Source organism: Camponotus floridanus, unplaced genomic scaffold, assembly GCF_003227725.1.
Source record: "Camponotus floridanus strain SB8 unplaced genomic scaffold, Cflo_v7.5 scaffold213, whole genome shotgun sequence".
NCBI lineage: Eukaryota > Metazoa > Arthropoda > Insecta > Hymenoptera > Formicidae > Camponotus > Camponotus floridanus.
This window is the reverse complement of record NW_020229341.1, coordinates 77,823-94,134: the sequence shown is the minus strand read 5'-3', so window position 1 is coordinate 94,134 and position 16,312 is coordinate 77,823. Positions and strand designations below refer to the sequence as shown.

The following is a 16,312-nucleotide window of genomic DNA, read 5'->3' as shown; positions in this document are numbered from 1 at the left end:
TCATAACAATATGAATATTATAATGCGGCGAGAGCACGCCAAGTTTTTTTTTATTTTGATTTTAACTTTTTCAATTGCAAGTTTACTTGGTAAAACTTAGAATTAATTTCAAAATTAAATATTTATTAATAATAAATATATTATAATGCTATCTGAATTAAGTTTTTGTATGTAACTTTTCTTAATTTCTTTAGTTCCGGATTTACTTGGTAAAACTTGATGATCTCGAAACAAATCGATTAGTTTTTTGAGACACTTCTAAATTTAAAATTGCCGATTAATGTAATCAATGTTATTGTAAAGGTTAATAATTTTATGACTTATTATTTATGATAAAATTCGCAATATATTAGTGCTATTTCATATATTGTACAAATATTTATTTAAATTTGGATAATAATGTATTTTTATATATCATTATATATCATTATATTTCATATTTTAAATTACAAATCTCTATGAATTGCTTCAATGTACTTGGCTAGTTAATTATTGATTTCATATTTAATTTTGTTTTTCTTTTAGGACAACTATTTTTTTAGGGAAAATTTCTGTAAACTATTTTAGGGATATTTTTATTAAATATATTAAATATAAATTTATGCATATGGTAGAATATTTTTATGTACTTGGCGTACTTTTTTTACCTTTGTAAGGTTTTTTTAGATGGGGGGGGGGATATCACACCTTTTTGTAAAAATTATATTTTTTCTGCAAAAAGTATATATGCATTTTTAGCACTTCAAGGCCAACTACACTTTTGTACTACTAAATCATTTATTAATTGCCATTCAGTACCTTTAGCACGTACAATGTTTGTGTAGTGTCCATCAAGTATATTTTTACCTTCATGAAAATTCCACTAATGACTTTATATGTATTTCCAGCAATATATATCTTTTCCGTAGGTACAGCTTTAATTTTTAATCTGTTATTTTAATAATTTTATATCATTGATTTTAAATAATGGTAACTGTAAGATAATAATACTTTTTGTCTCTATTATTTAGTCTTTTCAAGCAAAGAATAGCACTACAATTGGTACATATTTTGTCAACATTATCNATTGTCCATATTTGCGTTAATGACGGTGTTTTAAAAAAATATAATCTTTTTGTACATGCGGTTAATAATATGATTTGGGGAAAGCAATTGTTGGAAAGATCTGCTTAACCGATGTCATATTTTTGGAATGAAATCGAGTGTCTGCCAATAAAATGGCGTGATCACAAGATTGTAAATAGGTTTCCTGTACCAATCAGTCAGAAGACGACCATCTGATCGGATAATAATCGTGTCAAGAAAACTGATACCAAAATCAGACTCGGTTTCATGCGTAAATGCTAAGCGTTGATGGTAATTATTAAAGGTCGATTTTATCTTCAACTTTTGAGCGTGGAACAATGGTAAAAATGTCATCAACATACCTATAATATGTCGGAATATTAAAACTTAGTTGACTTAAGCAATACGTTTCCAAGTCATCCATCACGATATCTGCCAAAATAGGTGATAGGGGGAGCCCATAGGAGAACACGGGAGAAAGAGAGAAATCGCGGAAATGTTTTTTATAAAAAAGTTTGACAACACGATCAACTTACAAAAGGACACTGAAAATTTAAACAATATTTATGATAGACTAATAAAGATTGTCTAGTCTTTCTCTGTGTGTTGATAGAGACGGTTGACATGACAATCTTGACGAAGTGATTTCCTTATTTCTCACAATAGAATAGTTAACTAAATTATTGTATGTATTTAACTTGCCGCTCATTTTTTATTTCAAAATCAATGTAATTTATTTTTTGTGTAATATTGGAAATAATTTGTTGTAGTTCACTCGAAAAGGACCAAAACCATGGTCGAAACGTCGTGAGTCACTTTAATAAAATTTGCCAGTGTGGTCGTTTTTAATTACTTCTTATATTTTATTTACTGGCGACCTTCAAGAGTTTAACGTTATAAGAAAATAGTATTGTTACCTGTGCGGTTATTTAATAATAATATAAACAAATATAATAATATAATAATAAAAATAATATAAAGTATATAATAATAATAATAATATAAAAAATAATATAATAATATAAATTTATAATAATATAAAAACAATATGCCTTGATAGAAAATATACACTTTGATATACATTATGAAAATCTTACAGAGAGCAACTTTGTCTCTTGACATAAACGGATTCTGATGATCTAATCTTATCTGGAATTGTTCATCGTAGGCAATACGTCGTATATATGTAAGAAATTATGTCGATTGAAATTAAATACATTTATATAACTTTATCATTTGTAAGACATTTTAGTTTTAATATATTCAAATAATTCAAATAATTAGTTTTATACACAAAAAAATAAAGATATACATCAATATTCATTTTAATATTCATTTCTATTGCACAACAATTTTTTTGAAACAGATTTTTTTTCATAAACAGATATCTTATTTTTCGAATTTTTTCATGAAAGTATATCTTAATCTCATTGCTTTTAATATCAATCATTATTACACAACGTAATTGACTTATTAGACTTGACGTAATTGACTTATTAATGATACATGTAAATGCAAAACTTATGGTAATTATTTAGCTTGGGAGAGCCACCTCGGATAATTTTAACCTTGATATATATTATCAAGGTACTGACCTTGAGTAATTTTCCAAACGTTTTAGTCGGCGCACATTGTTTATTTAAAAGTTATAAACAAAAGAAATTTTATAAATAGAACATATTTTTTTTATACTATGTATAAATATTATTATATGTACATATAGTATGGGTTTATAACTTTCTATGCAAAGCGTGATATAACCCATATCACGGACATGGATTAGGTTGGGTTTTATCTTTCGAAAGTGGAGCGCTCTGCAGGGACGGAACATACTGTATCTACGCAAGTACTTTCTCAGATAGAAGAGTACTGTATATACATGTACTTTCTAAGATTCTAAGAATAGGAAGGGCTTCAGTCGCCTACATTCACGTTTGCCAACTGCTTGCGTATAATATCATGTGTGTAATGTGTATGTGCTTAATAATATCATGTGTACAATCTGCATGTATGCAATAATTTCATGTGTGCAATCGTGCATGCAAGCAACAATGTATTATGTGCAATCGTACTTTCGTATTTTCATTTTCTTCGTGTGTGCAATAATACTTGTAGATAATCGGGATATAGGCAAAAAAAGCTGTCAGCAAAATATTGTGCGCAATTGAAGCAGTTGGCAATCGGGAATGTAGACAAATGGAACCCCACCCATTAAGAATAGTATCTGATTATTAATAGTTTTTGAGCTGAAGAACGGTTATAAATATAAGCCTCACATTTATCTTATTAGTTCGCGCACATTTATTGCACTGAATTATATGTTTCTATAACGAAATTTGTGATTTCCTTTTAATGATTTGAGTTGTGTTTCTATCGTCGCATCATGTAATCTATCAGGTAATCTTTATAATATTTGTATAAAATAAAATTTTATAACATACTTTTGCAAAACTTCAGTGTTTAATACAGATTAATTAGCGTAAAAATGGTGGTTTTAACAGAAATTATTTCAAATACCATAAGTACTTAGTTTTGTCTTATATTGATAAAATTTTATTAATTAATATTTTATATTAATTAATATTACATATTAATTATTATTATATAATAAGATTACAATATCAATATATAATAATATTAAAAAAAAAAAAGTTTTCAAAATATTTATTTGTTTATGACAGGAGTTGCAAATCCTTTAAATATTTTATAACTTTGGTTTATTACAACTTTGTATCACTGCATACCAATAAAAGTATTTTTATTGATTTAAGATATTTATAAATAAGTACAGAAATGAGTTGTAATCGGATATTATGATATGATCTTAAGAACATTTTTTACAGTTATAGAATAAATAAAATTATAAAAATATCAGAAACAATTTAAGATTTGACACATAATCAAGATCTATGATGTTAACACTCGCCTTAATATTATAATACTATTAAATACAGTTAAGATGTTGCAGTAGAATATGGCGAAATTTTATATTATACAATAGAAAAACAATTGCAAGAAATTGGCAGATTAAACATTTTTTTATTTGATTAACAAATTTAGTGCATATGTAATATTAATTAATGTAATTTTTTCCTGGAAAGAAATTTATCATATCTTTTATATCTTGATTAAATTACAAAACTATCTACAAAAAATACTTGATTAAATTACAAAACTAACTACAAAAAATATGCGATTACAACGATGTATTACAACGATCTTTTACTTTCTCCTTTTCTCACTTTCAGCATTAATATTCTTTAGAATATCAAGATAGTTGCCAAGTTTGTCGAAAATCAAATATCTACTTTTATATGTATCAAAAAATATTTATGTAATATATATGATCCAAGAATAAAAAAAAACAATAAATAGACGAAGATTCAGATTACTTAGACGGTCAAGAATATCAGATTAAGAAACGATGTATACTATATCGATATTATGTATGTTTATCTTATTGATATATTATTTATATAATAAGTATTACATAAAGTATAAAAGAAACTGGCAACTCATTAAATTTATACCGGGACCACCGGGTTTACCAATTGCTGGCAACGTGTTCCAATTGCATATTTCAGAAGGTGAATACAAAATTTTTAATTTATTCATATTAATTAACAAATGATCTGTTATTTATAAAAATTAAATTTATAAATCATGTACTGTGAAACATATACTTATCAAAATACATACAGATTTCTTATCTGAGCACTTTTCTCCACAACAATTACTTGTTTATTTAAAAAATACAATTTTCTTTATTATTATATTTCCAACGTATTTGAAAGATGCAATAATGTAGAAAATAAAATTAATCCCATCAAAATTTTTGTACATTAATATTTATAATATAATTTTCAGAAGAAAAATGGAAGCTCCTCTGTGCATTCTCTAATGTATATTATCCCATCTTTAAAATTTCGATTTTTTCCCTTCTTATAGTGTTTATTCGTCATCCAGATGATTTAGAGGTAATAAAAGAAGTTCAATTATCCATAGACATTACGAATTAACAAGCTTTTAAAAACTTGCGATTCATAAGAAGATTTTTACTCAGAAGAATATGTTTCTTAAAAAGATAATAAGAAAAAATATTCCTAATCAATGAGACTAGATACAAATTTAAGATACAATTATTATTTATGTATTCAATTCAATGAGATATAAGGAATTTCTCTTTTTTAACATGTTTCCCGTGATTTTAGACGATATTAAGTAGCACAAATCATATCGAAAAAGGTTTTTTCTATGACGCATTGCATCCTTGGCTCGGCACAGGACTTCTTACCAGCAAAGGTAAGTAATTAAAGAATTACAAAGTAATACCGTGCGATATAAAAAAAATAAATGTAGGGTAATAATATTATTTACTGTCTTTCTGACAGAAATATTACATAATATTATTTGTATTTTGATGTTTATTTTGATGATTATTTGTATTTTGATGATTATTTGTATCTTGTTTTTGTTATAGGATTTAAATGGCAAACGCGGCGAAAAATATTAACACCTACATTTCATTTTAATATATTGAACCAATTTGCTGATATCTTAATCAAAGAGGGCGATTGCATGACTAAATCTTTGATAGATGTTGGAGGGACAGTAGTAAAGGATTTATTGCCATTTATTAGTGAACATACGCTAAACGCGATATGCGGTAAAGCTATTGTAAAATTCTTATTGTACATTATGAGCAGGAATTTCATTTTGAACGAGATCGTTTTTCAAGATTATAAGATAATAAAAAAGATAACTTCTTCTTATACATACATGTATCGATAGATGGACAGATAAGTAATATCTGTTTTTTATACTTAAAATTATCTATTAAATATTCAGCTGTAATAATCTTTGACTGACTTTATTTATATCTTATAAAATAAATGTATTTGTAGAAACCGCCATGGGTGTCTCTTTAGGAACTCTCGGCGAATTCCAGCAACAATATCGAAATGCAATTCACGACATGATCGAATTGGCATTTTATAGGTAATTTACATCGGTGCAGTAAATATACATAATTATATAATATATTTATCATCTTTCAAGATATGATTTTGATACATATACACAGTAAAAAATAAAATTTTAATTATAATAATATTTTTCACATGTCCACTCTAAATTTTAGGTTAAAATATCTCATTCGTCGTATGTTACTTATTGATAAATTAAAAATGTTAATTGACACAATGCTTTACATTTATTTTTGTTATTGTGACTTTAAGTGTAATGTAAAAATGACATACAAATTAATTAAAAATTACATGAAAAAATAGTTAGAATAACTCGTAATAATTGTTATAGAACATTAACATATGATAATAATTATTTTACTTTAAATTATTTGTAATAGAAGCATTTGATTTTAGGAAATTTAATTTTTTTGTATCCTAAAGTTTAGGATTATTTGAAGATTTACTTTAACTTTTCTTGGAATGTTAAACTGACTTTGAGACATGTTGATTGTTTAAAATGATTATGTTAAAAATACTCAAAATAATATTTCATTCCTAAAAGACATATACAAAGTGTTAAGTTATAAAGTTGACGTAAATGTAACACATTGAAACGTTATAAAAATAATATCATATCAGTTGTATGTTAATTTTACATTAAAATACTAATCAAAACGTGGTAATACAAGAAAATTTTAATCTGGACGCACAATTTTTTACTGTTTATATATATATGTATATGTATATATATATATATATATATATATATACATATACATATATATATAAACGTAAATATAAAAATAAATATATATAAAGTCTTATAAATATGTTACACATTAATTATAAGAAAATAAATAATTAATAAAAATCTCAATTCGTTTAAACGCGCAAATTGCAATGAAAATATATTGTTCATTGCTAAATATTTTATTATAAAATAAACATTATTTTGAAATGTTAAAAAAATGGGAAATGTTAGGATATGAAAAATTAAAAAGAAAATAAAATGTATAACGACATCTAAGAAATTATTTTTAATCTAAAAATTATAACTGAAACAAGAGTACAATGTTTTGAAAGTTCCTATCGTTTTCGTAACGAATATAATTTAAAATTTTTAATCTCTTGTACATGATTATTTAAAGATTACTTTGACATATTAGGACGAGTTTAAATAACATTTTAAAAGTAAGACTTTTATAAAATTATATTATTATTGTAATTATATAGCTTTATTGAATTACTTTTTAGAATGTTTAGGCCTTGGTTTCGCAACAATATGATATTCTCATTGTCATCACAAGGAAGAAAGCAAAAAGAAATTCTAAAAATATTGCATGGATTTACGGAAAAAGTGGGTAATATAAAAAACCTTAATTTAAATTCTTTAAATATTTACTTTTAAAATTACACTATTATTAATATAAAAAATCAGTGTAAAATTTTGTACCCATGTACGTAGATTATTGCGGAACGAAAACTTTATCACGAACGTACCAATGGTCGATACTTAAAAAACCTTGAAAGTGATAAAGAAGAGGCAACAAATGATGTCGAAGTGTTTGGAAGTATGTACGATTAAAGTCCCAAATTTAAATTTGATTGCGCAATCTAATATTATAAATTATAGTATATTATAAATTATAGTATTTATACTAAACATAATCACACGTAGAGGTACAACATATTTGCTGTAAAATTAAGTCATCATTATTTGTAATTGAATTTGAATTTTAATCAAAAAATGTCTAAAAATTAAAGCGCAACGCGCAAAAATGAGTTTGTTCCTAATATGCTTTTTTTTTAGTTAAAAAAAAGCGGTTAACCATGTTGGACCTTTTATTAGCGGCATCTCAAGAATATTCTTTAACTGATTTGGACATCAGAGAGGAAGTTGATAACTTTATGTTGGCAGTACGTATCTGTAATCTTCTTTTATTAATTTTTTTTTGTACACATTATCTAAGCACATATAATATATGATGATATGATAATGATTATAGGGTCATGATGCCGTAGCGACGGGTATAATGTTTACTTTATTATTATTAGCTGAACATAAGGATATTCAGGTATCTATTTCTAAATATAATATATTGCGATACATTATTTAAATTACAATTTTTAAATGTCAAGTTCATTTTTGTTACAATATATTTTTTCAATATTAGTAAATATGTATATCATTTTATTTTTTTATTTTGATTTTAAAAATTTAATTACATCTATGTAAATAGAAAATAGAATATTAAGAAATATATTTTAATTATTATGGATGATATAGGAGCGTGTGAGGCTTGAAGTCGATAATGTGATGCAAGAGAATGGAGGAAAACTTAACATGAGATCACTGCAAAATTTATCATATTTAGATAGATGTTTAAAAGAAGCGTTACGTTTGTATCCCAGCGTGGCTACATTATCACGATGCACTGGAGATGATGTAAAATTACGTAATTAATCATTTTTTTTCTATATGTTTGAATATGTTACATAGCACTGAATATATTAAATGGAATGTAAAATAATATTAATGTATTAATATTTTAAGAATACATTATGTACATTTCGTTTTTCTCAAAATATCCGTTTTTATAAATTTTAATATTTTTTAATTTTATAACATGCTTTCCAGAATCATATGTCGTACCCGCTGGAACGATCTTAGTGCTTAATATCAACGCAGTTCACAGAGATCCCAATTTTTGGCCAAATCCAGAAGTATTTGATCCGGATAGATTCTTGCCTGAGAAAATAAAGAATCGTCATCCTTATTCTTATCTACCTTTCAGTGCAGGGTCAAGGAATTGCATAGGTAAATTGCCTTTTTGCAAAAAATTGCAATTTTTGTTTCTCCTTATGTCGATCATTTTTAATAAGTTTGACACTGAATAGGTCAACGATATGGTTTCTTGGAGATGAAAACTTTGATAGCTCCTTTGGTGCATAATTTTTATTTGGAACCCGTTGAATATTTGAAAGATATTCAATTAAAATTGGATTTAGTTATTCGTCCTTCTCATCCAGTTCATGTGAAATTCATCCCAATCACATGCAAACAAAATTCGTTTAAAAGTAACGCGGATGCTACGTAAGTGTAATAAGTTGAATGTACAGCATTGCACTCGAAAAATTGAAGAAAATAATTAAGGATATTATATGTTCTGTATTTTATGTGAATAAATATTATATATATGTATATATATATATGTGTGTATATATATATATATATATATATATATATAAACATTATATTTAATCGTCAAAATATCCACACAGAATGTCTTATAAGTTAGATCCTTGTAAACCCATTCAAATGAGCAATAAAGTTTATTTATATTAAGACAATATATATGTATTAATTTTATGATAAAAAATGATAAATAATACAAAAGTCTAATATAAAAGGTACATTTTTTAAATAATTTATATTAATTTTGTATATATATATATATATATATATATATATATATATATACATACTCCTGGACAAAATTAACGTATAATTTTTTTTCACTTGTTCTTTCATATTTTTCGTTAAAATTTAAATATCAGCTTTTAAAAAAAAGTGAAAAAAAATTATGCGTTAATTTTGTTTAGGAGTATATATATTAGCAGAACATTCTTTTGCACAATATGTTTTGTGAGATGAATTTGATACTTTGATTTATTATCGTTTTGTTTTCAATATTAATCTTTTTTACTAATACTCAGTGTATCATTTTTAATCACAGGGTCGATTTTGATCATGCTTTTAATTGGGAGGATGTACAGATTTTAGATCGGGAACCATTTTTGGGTAAGAGATTAATTTCTGAAATGCTATATGTAAAAAGGCAAAATATATGGTTTAAATTTGCAAACGGACACTTAACGTTTACCAGAAATTTATTTAAATATTGTAAACAACTTGTCAAAGATTTAACTTAGTTTTTATATATCCTTAGACATTTTTATATATCCTTTGACTCACTTTACCGTTTATAAATTAGTCACATCTATCTGTTAAAGACTAGTCGTTCTTTGTCTTTAGAGATGTTGACTTGTTTCCATTTGTCTCCTCGATTCGCCATTACCTTCGATGCCTGGAAGTATGTTTCAATTTCATGGTTTTAACTTCTGATTTCTTTAATTTTTATTTCTTTTTTACTCTATGTTCAGTTTATATTTATTTAAAAATTTTTTAAAAATGGACATTTAACTCTTTACATCTTTTTAATCTTTTTACGTTAAATTTTAATATTTTTCCATTATATATTAATTTACATTATCCATTTATCTTGTTTCACCTTTATTTTACATAGGCATCGTCAAGATAGTGAGTTACCGAGACATTTAGTATTACTTTGGACGGCATCCTATTTCATCGATTCAGATATGTAACACCTTTATTATAATTTTATCACATCATCACATTTGCGCTAAAGATGACCCAAAAATAGGGTCCAAACGTTCGCTATTCCTTCGTTTAATTTTAATTTTATTTTTATTTGTTTCATACTTTTTTGTATAATAAATAAATAAATATGTCATAACATCGACTCGTATTGCTATTGAAACTAATTTGTTAATTTTATATTTCGAGTCTTATATCTTTATTATTTTTAATCTTTTTTAATGGCACAAATTAATTAATTTATTAAATTAATGTAATAATCTCCCAAGGATTTTTCAATATTTTCACGTTCTTTATTCAAAACTGTTTAACTGTTCTTGTTGTCCCTGACTATCAAAAGTACATTCTGCCCTCGTCGTTTATGTTCATAATCAAGAGACACGGTAGTGCTTTGAAGTCGAGTCATCATCACTTAGGCGCAAGACACACCGTGTATCTTTACGCGAAAGGCTAAGTTGCGAGTAATGCATATTATCGGTTCTCAATAACCGCTGAATCGATCAAATTCTTATTACGTTTAATCAATTGCTTGGATTCGATTTATATAAGGAAAGTGTCTTTATTTTTGCTCTATGTGCTCTATAAGCAGAAATATAACAATACAAAGTCTCTATGTGAAACTTTTTGATTAAGAAACGTCACCGTCACCGTCGTGGCTACATTTTTCACATATTTTTCTTGTACGGTTCGCACGTTTGACGAAAGAGGCGCTGTGTTCTCGTGACGATGAGAGATGTATAAATTTTTTTATCATGCGAGAAATTACCGACTGTAATTGGAATGAATTGATCGGTACATAATATACTTTCCGATTCACGCATGATGCGCATGAAGTGACAGAAAATGTATAGTTCATATTACGCATATTATTATACATTTTCTGTCACTTTATGCGCATCATGTGTGAATCGGAAAGTACCTATAGATGTCAATTATTTGAATCGACCATGCATATCGAATGTAATACTTATCCAAATAATTGCTACCTATGTATCGATTAATTTATTGCAATTGCAATCACCCAGATAGCAAGCACATGTCATTTTGATGTTTCAAATTGGTCATTCACTGATTATTCTTGACGTCACGAATTGACGTTTTTAAGACGTAAAAGTGACGATCTAACTGTCACAGATTCCTGACATCATGACATGTACCGCATTTTGACGTCTTTCTCTTAGCATAATAATATATTTAATAATGTTGTCGAATAAAGCACTCTCTAAAAGTGAATCAGTGTATTATCACTGAAAAACAGTAAATAATCACTGATTACAGTAATTATTATATACTCGTAAGTACAGCGCTGTAAATCAGTAATATTTTATAGAAAGAATCAATTAATAATTTTGACTATTTCAGTAACATCTCAGTAATATTCCTTTCGTTATTGCCAGTAATATTAAACTTTTCAATTGAAGAATGTAGCTTTGTTAATATTTTAACTTTACGAAGTTTGCAAAAAGTATATTAAGTAGAGAAGATCGTCATATTTTAATGAAATGACGGGCTGGTGGCAGATTCTTTGCTTATTTATTTGGATATTTAACATATTCTCAAAAATTACTTTTTTAAAAAGTATAAAAAAGTTAATCATGTGTAAGTATTAAATTGTAAAAAATTTTATGTTATTGTAAAAAACTGTTTTATGCACAAGACATAGTATTATTTAAACTACAAAAATGTTACATTAAACAAAGTTAATGTGCAAAATAGTTATTTCTTAATTGTCTACAAAAATTAGTGATATCCTAAAAAAATTACCTTTTCAAAAAACGGTAAAAAAAAGAAGTCGAGTCATCTCAGTAGTAAAACATTATTGTATAGAACTATTTCACAAAATATTATTTTAATAAAAAATTGCTGTATTAAAAAAAATTGTGTAAAATAGTTGTCATAACTATCTACAAAAAGTAATGATATATTTAAATAGAAAATTACGTCGAGAATAAAAGAGTGCGATTTTATTTTATGTTTATCAACAGTGTGTGTGTGTCTGTCTCTCTCTCTCTCTCTCTCTCTGTCTCTCTCTCTCTCTCTCTCTCTCTCTCTCTCTCTCTCTCTCTCCCTCTCTCTGTGTGTGTGTGTGTGTGTGTGTATATGTGTGTGTGTGTGTGTGTGTGTATGTGTTAGATGTGATTGACTGCTGATAAATAATTAGGTGAAGAAAAATTATGTTTATATTATCGTCGAAAATTATTACATCTTTGTCGTAAAAGTCAGAATCCCGATTTCTTCAACGATGAACAGTTGATTCATGTAGCTCGTAATTTAAAAAATTTTAATTATTAAAAAACTGCACGCTGCCAAATTTATTTGTATATTATTCAGCAGCGTCGAGTTTTTTAATAATTAAAATTTTTTAAATTACGAGATACATGAATCAACTGTTCATCGTTGAAGAAATTGGGATTCTGACTTTTACGACAAAGATGTAATAACTTTCGACGAAAATATAAACATAATTTTTCTTCATCTAATTATTTATCAGCAGTCAATCACATCTAACACACACACACACACACACACACACACACACACACACACACACACACACACACACACACACACACACACACACACACACACACACACTGTCGATAAACGTAAAACAAAATTGCACTAACATTCTGAAACTTATCAGAAAGGAGGACAAGATATCGATGGCGAATTTAGCCGATCCAAATCGATATATCTAACCAACAATAGCCAGATAACTCTTACAAAAATTCGAAACCTTAGAATTTTTTTTAAATAAAACTGGGGACAAATAGACACCTGAACAAATTTTATTAATCTAAAACGTTATCGAGGAAGAAGATACGGAAAAATAAATCGAATCGAATTTTAAAAGCCGTTGACTTTTAATGGAATCCTCCTTCTTCTTCTCCTCTTCTACACACACACACACACACGCGCGCGCGCGCGCGCGCACGCACGCGCGCACAATTAAAATTTTGCTGTTTCTATCGCGTTAAAATTATAATCCATTTTCTTTATTTTTATTTATCTGTCTAACATATTTGAATAAAAATAATATATTAAAAACAAAATTCAATCAGAACATTTGTGTATTGACGTTTATATAATATAAATAATTAAAATGTAAAAGTAAAGGCTCCAAATTAATAATTTATAACAGAAAAATTAATAATAAAAAAGGACCAATTGGAGCCTGTACGCAGTAAACGGTGCGTAATGTTAAATTGTATTTATTATCGAGTTATGTGTAATTAACCTGACCAAATGTTTCGATCCTTTTGTAGATTCTTTCACTGGTACAATATAAGAAAGAAAATAAATAAATCGTTACAGCTTAAATTATCAAGCGATACATGACCATGTATCCAAAGAAACAACGCACGATAAAAATGATATATTATGAGAAATTGATGTAATAATATTAATGTAATATAATTTAGAAAAATAATGTCATAAAATTATTAATTAATGTGTGAAAATTTTATTATAATTATATTTTCTGCAACTATACAGTTGTAGCAAAACATACAATATATCTTATCGACATTTTTTAAATATTTACTTGTCCTATAATAGAAATATTTCTAAAAAGTTATATTATAAGAAAATAGTATTGTTACCTGTGCGGTTATTTAATAATAATATAAAGACAATTATAATAATAATATAATAATTTAAAAATAATATAAAAGTATATAATAATATAATAATAATATAAAAAATAATATAAAAATATAAATTTAAAATAATATAAAAACAATATGCCTTGATAGAAAATATAGTTTAATTAATAGTTTAACTAATCATTTGAATCTTTTATAAACTAAATATAAATTTAGTTTATAAAAGATTCAAATAATTAGTTTTATACAAAAAAAGCAGACTTAATCAATAAAGATACTTCAATATTCATTTCAATATTCATTTCTTTTGCACAACAATTTTTTGAACAACTTTTTTATAAACAGATATCTTATTTTACGGATTTTTTCATGAATTGATATTTTATTCTCACATTGATTTTAACGTCAATCATTATTACACAATGTAATCGACTCATTAAGTTAATGATATATGTAAATGCAAAATTTATGGTAATTATTTAGTTTAGGAGAGGTACCTCGAATAATTTTAACTTTGACATTTATTCGTTTGTAACATGTTTTTAGTTTTATACACAAAAAAGCAGTCTTATGCAATAAAGATATACATCAATATTTATTTTAATATTCATTTCTATTGCACAACAATTTTTTTTGAACAACTTTTTTATAAACAGATATCTTATTTTTCGGATTTTTTCATGAAAGGATATCTTAATCTTACATTGCTTTTAATATCAATCAATTATTACACAACGTAATCGATTTCTTAGATTAATGATATATGTAAATGCAAAATTTATGGTAATTATTTAGCTTAAGAGAGCCACCTCGGATTATTTTAAATTTGACATATATTGTCAAGGTGATGACCTTTGAGTAATATTCAAAAGGTTTTAGTCGGCACACGTCGTATATTTAAAAGTTATAAACAAAAGAAGTATTATAAATAGAACATATTTTTCTTGATACTATGTATATATATTATTATATATATACTGCGCGACGACGATTCATTCCGCGGCTCCCCTCTCGCGAAGCAAGGGAAGCGTAGAAGTGACCAATCAGCTGGCAGCGTGGCAGTGGCTGATTGGTTAAAGGCTACGCTCCCCTTGCCCCGCGAGAGGGACCAAGGAACGAATCGTTGTCGCGCAGTGTACATATAGTATGGGTTTATAACTTTCTATGCAAAGCGAGGTATACCCCATATCACGGACATATATTAGGTTGGGTTTTATCTTCCGAAAGTGGAGCCCTCCGCAGGGGCAGAACATACTGTATCTACACAAGTACTTTCTCAGATAGAAGAGTATATACATGTAAGATTCTAAGATTCTAAGAAAATTATGTCGATTAAAAATAAATACATTTATATAACTTTATTTGTTTGTACCATGTTTTTAGTTCTAATATATTCAAAATATTTAGTTTATAAAAGATTCAAATGATTAGTTTTATACACAAAAAAGCAGACTTAAGCAACAAAGATATATTTCAATATTCATTTCTTTTGCACAAAAATTCTTTGAACAACATTTTCATAAACAGATATCTTATTTTACGGATTTGTTCATGAATTGATTTCAGAATAGGAAGGGCTTCAGTTGTCTACATTACCATTTGCCAACTGCTTGTGTATAATAATATTATGTGTGCAATATGTATGTGCTCAATAATATCATATGTGCAATCTGCATGTATGCAATAATTTCATGTGTGCAATCGTGCATGCAAGCAACAATGTATTATGTGCAATAGTACTTTCGTATTTTCATGTTTTCGGTGTGTGCAATAATACTTGTAGATAATCGGGATATAAGCAATCGGGATATAGGCAAAAGAAACTGTGCAGTTAGGCAAAGTACTGTGCGCAAATGAAGTTGGCAATCGGGAATGTAGACAAACGGGATCCCCACTTATTAAAAATAATATCTGATTATTAATACGTTCTTCATCTGAAAAACGGTTATAAATATAAGCCTCACATATCTCTTATTAGTTTGCGCAGAATTATTGCACTGAATTATATGTTTCCATAACAAAATTTGTGATTTCATTTTAATAATTTGAGTGGTGTTGCGATCGTCGCATCATATAATCTATCAGGTAATCTTCATAATATTTGTACAAAATAAAATTTTATAACATTCTTTTGCAAAATTTCAGTGTTTAATACTGATTAATTGGCGTAAACATGGTGGTTTTAACAGAAATTATTTCAAATACCATGAGTCCTTAGTTTTGTCTCATATTGCTAAAATTTTATTAATTAATATTATATATTAATTATTAATAAT

General features: G+C 26.6%; 1 protein-coding gene across 1 annotated transcript; it reads left to right on the top strand.

Annotated features, from left to right (window-relative positions):
• Positions 1 to 3,063: 3,063 nt before the first annotated feature.
• Positions 3,064 to 9,168, top strand: LOC109610526 (cytochrome P450 4C1-like). Its single transcript, XM_025408531.1, has 13 exons — positions 3,064 to 3,462; positions 4,314 to 4,652; positions 4,933 to 5,042; positions 5,277 to 5,367; positions 5,546 to 5,731; positions 5,970 to 6,063; positions 7,287 to 7,389; positions 7,498 to 7,603; positions 7,843 to 7,949; positions 8,039 to 8,107; positions 8,320 to 8,488; positions 8,671 to 8,850; positions 8,931 to 9,168. The coding sequence occupies exons 2-13, from the start codon at positions 4,490 to 4,492 to the stop codon at positions 9,128 to 9,130; spliced, it is 1,578 nt and encodes a 525-aa protein (XP_025264316.1). The 5' UTR covers positions 3,064 to 3,462; positions 4,314 to 4,489; the 3' UTR covers positions 9,131 to 9,168.
• Positions 9,169 to 16,312: the final 7,144 nt, after the last annotated feature.

Coding starts and splice junctions, on each gene's coding strand:
- LOC109610526 (XM_025408531.1), top strand. CDS start 4,490: ATGTATACTATATCGATATTATGTATGTTTATCTTATTGATATATTAT. Junction 6,064..7,286: donor ATCGAATTGGCATTTTATAG/GTAATTTACATC, acceptor ATTACTTTTTAG/AATGTTTAGGCCTTGGTTTC. Junction 7,950..8,038: donor TTGATAACTTTATGTTGGCA/GTACGTATCTGT, acceptor TAATGATTATAG/GGTCATGATGCCGTAGCGAC.